This window comes from Quercus suber, unplaced genomic scaffold, assembly GCF_002906115.3.
Source record: "Quercus suber isolate HL8 unplaced genomic scaffold, Cork oak 2.0 scaffold_53, whole genome shotgun sequence".
Lineage (NCBI taxonomy): Eukaryota > Viridiplantae > Streptophyta > Magnoliopsida > Fagales > Fagaceae > Quercus > Quercus suber.
In genome coordinates this window covers 1,402,871-1,409,690 of record NW_027069518.1, presented here as the reverse complement: position 1 = coordinate 1,409,690, position 6,820 = coordinate 1,402,871, and the positions used below count along the sequence as shown (strand labels likewise).

At 38.1% G+C, this 6,820-nt stretch overlaps 1 protein-coding gene across 1 annotated transcript; it reads right to left on the bottom strand.

Moving 5' to 3' along the window:
* Positions 1 to 215: 215 nt before the first annotated feature.
* On the bottom strand, positions 216 to 4,075 carry LOC112005527 (uncharacterized). The gene is given in 6 exon segments (XM_065772064.1): positions 216 to 338; positions 540 to 763; positions 766 to 948; positions 1,036 to 1,788; positions 2,140 to 2,285; positions 3,981 to 4,075. Coding segments are annotated over 5 exon segments (1,371 nt in total). The 5' UTR covers positions 2,240 to 2,285; positions 3,981 to 4,075; the 3' UTR covers positions 216 to 227.
* Between the last annotated feature and the right edge of the window lie 2,745 nt (positions 4,076 to 6,820).

Below are 6,820 nucleotides of genomic sequence, written 5' to 3'. Positions count from 1 at the left end.
GATTGGATGACATGTTGGATATGATGGCTGGAGCAACGATCTTCTCTAAGATAGACTTGAAAAGCGGCTATCATCAAATTAGGGTTCGTTCTGGTGATGAGTGGAAGACTGCCTTCAAGACGAAGGATGGTTTATATGAGTGGATGGTCATGCCTTTTGGATTGTCCAATGCTCTTAGTACCTTTATGAGAGTGATGACTCAAGTTAAAAGTAGAAGAAACAAGAACTCAGTAAATAACCTCATAGCTCATGTTGTCTATATCTAGCCTCATGTCTCTATGCTGATCTAACATATTTCTGGATCCATACAAGGCTGAGCGATCCACAATCATAAAACCCTGCAAAGTGATAATGGAATCCAGCATTCAGCAAGTAATGACAGTTCAAAACGAAAAATGGCTATTTTGCAGATATCTCCTGAAATGACACAACAACTTATGTACGAGTGACACTGTAAAAATTGTTCTTCCAATATTTGCAGAGAAGCTGTACCCCTCTCCCAAATGTGGCATAAGTTCCTATCAGATAAGTGAAGATACCTCAGATGTAAATCGATCATGGAGACCTGCCTCATCAGGCAAAGATCGATATCTTTCAGCAGATATCCTCGACCTCCCGTTCCTGTCGCCATTACGCCACCCTATGGTGGACAATGGCCTTGGATGTCTAGAGGAGTAATTCTCGGCTGCCAACTGCATTCCTTCATCTGAAGGTGCCACATGTCCCACACGTAAGCTGCTTGTAGAAGCCCTGAAAGCCGGTTAGACCTTTGAGTAAAGCTACTACGAACTCCCCTCACAGCTTGGGTTGAGTTAGCATGAAAACTTTGAGGAACCGGATTCCTGCTTGTAACGAAATCATGATGGTATCCCCCAATGTCAGCAGAAGAGTTGCCAGCACTGCTTCCTACAAGGAATTGATTTGTGTCATGATTGAAGCTGCCTGTGTCTGCAATTTACAACCAGAAGTCTCTTAGAAACAATGGAAAATTGGAAATTTGACACAAAGGGAGACATAAACCTACATAAAACTTACCTGAAACTAGAACCCTTCCAGGAACAGGAGATGCACTAATATGACCCCAATCCCGTGTCAAAGCACTGGAGCCCTGAACTGAAAGATCCACATTGCTAGAATGATCAATTGGGTGGCTTGCAGAATATGAAGGGTGTGAAGGGTTGTTTGACAAATGGGTCCTAGCTAGGTTTGATTCCAAATCAAGTGCAGACCGGCTTCTCACATTCCTCAAAGAACCCTCACCCCTAATTGAAAGGCCACTGCCTCTATAAATGGGAGCCATGTTAATGTGATCCCAAGGCATGTGCTGAGAATCTATACTTGGTTTATCCATCCGTAGTTCTGAAGATATTGGAAGATCAGAGGAACTTCCAGCATTGTAGTATCTGCTTGAACTGCCTCTCTCACAGACTGGAGGGATTCCAGGACTTTTTCGCTTGTGAGGCCCCCTTCCACTGCCCATTGTAAGATCAATAAAACTGCCCTCAACGCTATGGAAATTTTGCCTCTCATAATTAGAGGAAGACGCATGTTGTGTGTAAGTATCTGGAGCTGTAGAGAACGTTCCAGCAGTTGAAACATGCATAAAAGGATCATGAGATGGGCCAGAAGCATCTGGTTGATAAGGTGGTACATCCACGTTGTGACTTGAAGAAGGATACCCAGTTGACCTTGGTGCAGGACCCCAGTGAGATGCAAAATGCACTGCATCTACTGGCATATTTTCCGCAGGATAAAAGAAGGAACCATTGTCCGAAGTGCCAGCCCGGGCTGCAATGGAAGTTCACAATTAGTATAGGCACAACAAAAGTTGGCCCATAGACCAGAAATGATTGGTCACACACGCACATTAAAAAAATATCTAGCTTTGCCTTTGCATGGGCCATCAAGAGTTTGTCATGTTGGTCAATCAGCACCACATAAAATAATAAGACTAGCTTCAATTTTCCAGAATTAGGTTTTTTTTAAACTACCATGTTTAAGAAAAGTCTTTTGTGTTTCAACTGCCATGATGAGGCAACTGTAATTCAAATCCAGACAAACTTAAAGACACTCACCCTGGTTAAACCAGAAACTGAACAAATAATAGTTACGTAAGCAAAGTCTTTAAAGTCACAATACCAAGATGCACGAGATGTTGGTCTGTATGCATATGATTCCAGTTCTGATCATGCTCATTCTCGAACATTTGGGATGCGTTGAACAAATGTCTATGCCCCATTAAATGTCACAACAAATTATGCCCTGGTGCCAGAATCTGCTAGAACCTGCATACAAAGAAAGTATCTCAAACATTCGGTTGCAAACTGCAAAATTACTAAAGAAATTGAATAAAGAGTAAAAAACATGTATGTGTTCATGCCCCAATCATCACAAGGGAGTGCAACACTTCTACTTTTTTCACATATACAAACTCTCTTTTTTAATAGGTAAATATACAATTCATACAATACAACGGAATTAAATTTGACCTCATGATTTGCCGCAATCATATGAAGTTTTGGCAAAGCCAGGGATAAGTAGTATCTTTGAGTTCACAACTCTCAAAAACAAATCACTTTTTCCTTCTAATCATCTCATATTTCAGATATGAATCTTACTAGGGTAAAGGGCAGCTGGGTATCAGAAGGAGCGAAAAGGCACGGGGAAAGGGGGGGGGGGGGGTAGGGGGGTTGGGTAGTGGTTGTGGAGGTCAGACATAATACAGAAAAGAAAAATTATGTCGATTAAGAATAAACTAGTGATTTATCTCCCCTATTCCATCAGTGTGCATAATTGTTAGAAGGCAGAATAAACAATAATTTACCTATGTCTAAGAAGTTTGAATCTTTTTCAATTTCTAAGCACTTTCTTTTTATGTAAGCCTGCACTGTCAGACCTATGTATTACTGCTCTTCAATCTGACAACAGTTCCTAAAAAGCCAATTGGGGTTATTCTAAAGGCTTGCTTAAAAATTTAAGTTCAGCAAGAAACTTCAAGTAAGAACCCCAGTGCTACATCCTCAAAAGTGTGTATGCAGCTGATAAAGTTGAAACGTAAACTTGAAGCATGCACCTATATCAACCATATAAAGGAATACCAAAAGAGTGAATATATTCTTTCCTCAAATAACATACATTAGAAAAGTTATTTTCTTTTTTAATTGTTAGTTTAGTTTTGAGACCTTTGACTTAAAAGGTAGCATTTCAAACAAATTCTTATTTCATATTTTTTCCTGTGGATGAGCCCCAAATAGCTGCTAGATCATGCATATGTAGCCATGTGATTCAACTTTAATAATACCATTTGATGTTACTAATTAAGGTACATAAAAAAATTAGCTTCACATGTTTGCAGATCCTAAAAATATGCCCTTTAGAGCCTTCTAAACATAAAATTGAGACCCACCACATTTTCACTTTTCAAGAAGGAGGCATGTAAATTTAAACAGCTTCATTGATAGGGAGTGGAATTAAAAATATGCATAACAGGATAGGATTAAGATACCTACAAATATCCTGTAAGACGAGTTTAGTTAGATGAACCTAGTCTGGGTACTGAAGAATGGTGCCTATTTGACAATTGGCATGGAACTTATGAACTGAGATTTTCAAAAAAAGTCTATTATTTATCATAACATTATCCACAGAAACTTATCTCAATAATTTCCATTGGGCATAATAGATCCTGCTCAACATTTTTCACCTACAACATATCCTTAAAAAATAAGTAGTAGATTGCTAAAAATGGTGCCCATTCCAACCTTTTTCTCCGCATTCAAGTGGATGTAACCCATACTGATTTTCTCAATTACATCATCAGTCACTTAGGATACTACTCATAAGTTTTGCATGCACTGATTAATTAGCTTTCATCCTTTCCACCCACTTGTAGATTTTGGACACTTAGGAGATAGCTCTCATAGGAAAATTTCAGGCCAAAAGAAATTAAGAAACTAATGAATAGAGCATTTTCCCATTACCAATAGGAATCAAGGTTTCTAGAAGCAAACAACAGAGGCCATTAGAGTATAGTCACCAAGAATAGGGGAGGGAGAAATTAGTCGAGTAGAAAGCCCTGTCAAAAAAGACAAGGCTCAATACAAATCTTCACTGGTACAAGTCCATAAAATGAAAGCAAGCAACAAACTTCAAACACTATGTCAAAGAAACAATGAAAATGTTAAACTTTTGTTGATGGAAACAGAGATTTCCACCCAAATTATGTTATATGTTTCATATAGAAACTGAAAATCCATGACCTGACAAAGTTTATATGTTGAGCTACCACCCATGGTGGATGGGGGTACCCTTTAACCCAAGGGCAAGTGGATCGCTGAGATTGATTCCACACAAAAGTGGACAAACCAACAGTCACCACATCCCACCTGTAGCAGATTCCCAATATCTTCAACCAATTTCATCCCCTTGGTCAGAACCTAACGTTACTAAGCTCAGCTACAAAGTAAATCATGTACTTGATGCACAATAAAATTAGTACTGATTGGAACTTGACCAAGACAAAACAAGTATGCAGACCAGGCTGAAATAAGTTTCAAATGATATTCCAGCCTAGGAAAAAAAAAAAAAAAAAAAAAGAGGAGGGGGCAAAGGAGGGGAAATATGCTGCAAGCAATGTGTCAAAAAACTAGGGTGCTTTGGACATTCAACCATTTAAAAAACTGGTATAGACAACAATGAACATTTACTTGCACCTCAAGTTTCAACTCACCAAGTCTACCAACCATAAGTTAAATCATTCACTCCTCCTAAAAGACTACCACTCTCCACTAAAATTGATGAGGCATGCTTACCATTCTGAGGCAAAGAAAACAAAAAGGAGACAAGAAAAGTAAAGGCGTGACAAGAACACAAGATCAATTAATCAAATATGGAAATGAAAATAAATGCTTAGTACTCACTCCATCCCCCGCACAAATACCAATAGGATCTTAGAATAATTATTGGTAGGAAACAGAGGAAGGATTAGGATTTAGGAGCACAACCACTCATAAGGACATCACCTGGGTCTGGATCAGAAAATTCACCTAGCAGTTGTGAGAGAGGTAACAGTCATCTTGAATGAACTATCTTTATCCAATAATTAATTGGCACAACCTTTTCTTTTTCCTGAACCTGAAAAGAGTAATCAACCATGAAGGGTATAGAAGTTGGTAAAGGTACATCAGCGGAAGAATAACATGGCTCTATACTGCCGTACTCCTTCTGAAAGTAGTAAACAAACGAAAAAAAAAAAAAAAAAGAAAAAAAAAAGAAAGAAGTAATATCCATGAGATCAACCTTTCCCTGGATAGATGAATACAACCTGTAACCAACCTACGTGGACTTGGAGTTTACACCTAAAATGGCCTCATCTACTCTTCTCCTTGAATTTAAATAGCCAAAAAAAACTATTTATGGAAATAGGTTAGGAAGATAGTCAACATCAAAACAACAAGATCCAACATTGGTCATAGCAACGAATATCAATAAGACAATGGACATATACCTTAACAGGGAGAGTGAACAGAGGTGTATTAGTAGCAACTGTAAACAGAAGTTCAAGTCGACTGAATTAGTAACTAAGAAGAATCTCTTGAACCGCTCAATAGCTCAACAACAGGTGCTATAAAGACCAAGAAAATTACCCTGAAACCCAAAAGTTAGCTGTAATCTAGAAAATAAACCACTATCCATAGTACTCCTAGCAACCCAAATCTGCAAATAAGTGCTTCATATTTTTTTATGTTAAAAATTTTTGGGAAACTTAAAAATAAGATAATTAGTATGGAAGGCCAGAACAAGAAGTGAGTATGCATGTGAAAATTAGGTGAGACTCTTCCCAAAATATTTCTTTAACCACCAGCAACTTCAAATTCATATTTACCCAAAATGAAAAGATCCCCCAACTGAGGGAATGCATACTGGTCATGCAATTAGAAGATCCCAACTTCAATACAGGTGAATGAGGAATCTGAGGCATTACATGTAGCTATCAATTATTTCAATTAACTCATAAAGCTTCTCAAGTCATCAACAAGGTGTTTGGCATACCAATCATGCAAAAAGGAGATCCAAATTTTCATAATGAAGGAAGCCAACTGGGGAAGCTGTGGCATTATCTGTAGCAGTTGAATTACTTATATTGACTCAAGAAAACTTCTGAAGTTTTCGGCCTCTATACGAGACTAGTAAAATCAGAGTTATAAGATACGGTGACAACAAGAGTGTGCTAACAACCACTGAAGAAAAGCACAGATATAATTTTCACATGGTGTATGATGCAGACCCATCTAGAAGGACATTGCTTCCACACAAACAGATAGTGGCATTGAGCAGAATCTGTCATGTAAAATTGAAAACATATATTTCTCACAATTAGAATATGCCTAAGACATGTCAGACAAGTCTAGGACACAATTGGGTAAACAATAAATATTATAAAAAGGCCAATGTCGACAAAGTCAGTATCATGGAACTTGACATCTATATGAACACACAGAAGAATGAACAAAGACAAGGAGAAAGATAAGTGGAGGAAGGGAAACCCAGTATATAAAATAACTTGTTTTCATGTCAGTGTGTATGTGTGTGTGGCCAACCCTTAACTAATCTATCGAGGATTCATAACCGCCACAAAAAAATTGGGACTAAGCTTTAATATTGTGTGTGTGTGTGTGTGTGTATACATATATTGCCTTCATCCTTCAAGTCCTTTTTCAAAAAGGGGAAAAAAATTAATCGAGAGAGAGAGTAGCAGATGAAGAACCCATTCTCGAAAGAAAAAAGAGTTAATAGAGAGAGAGAGAGAGAGAGAGAGAGC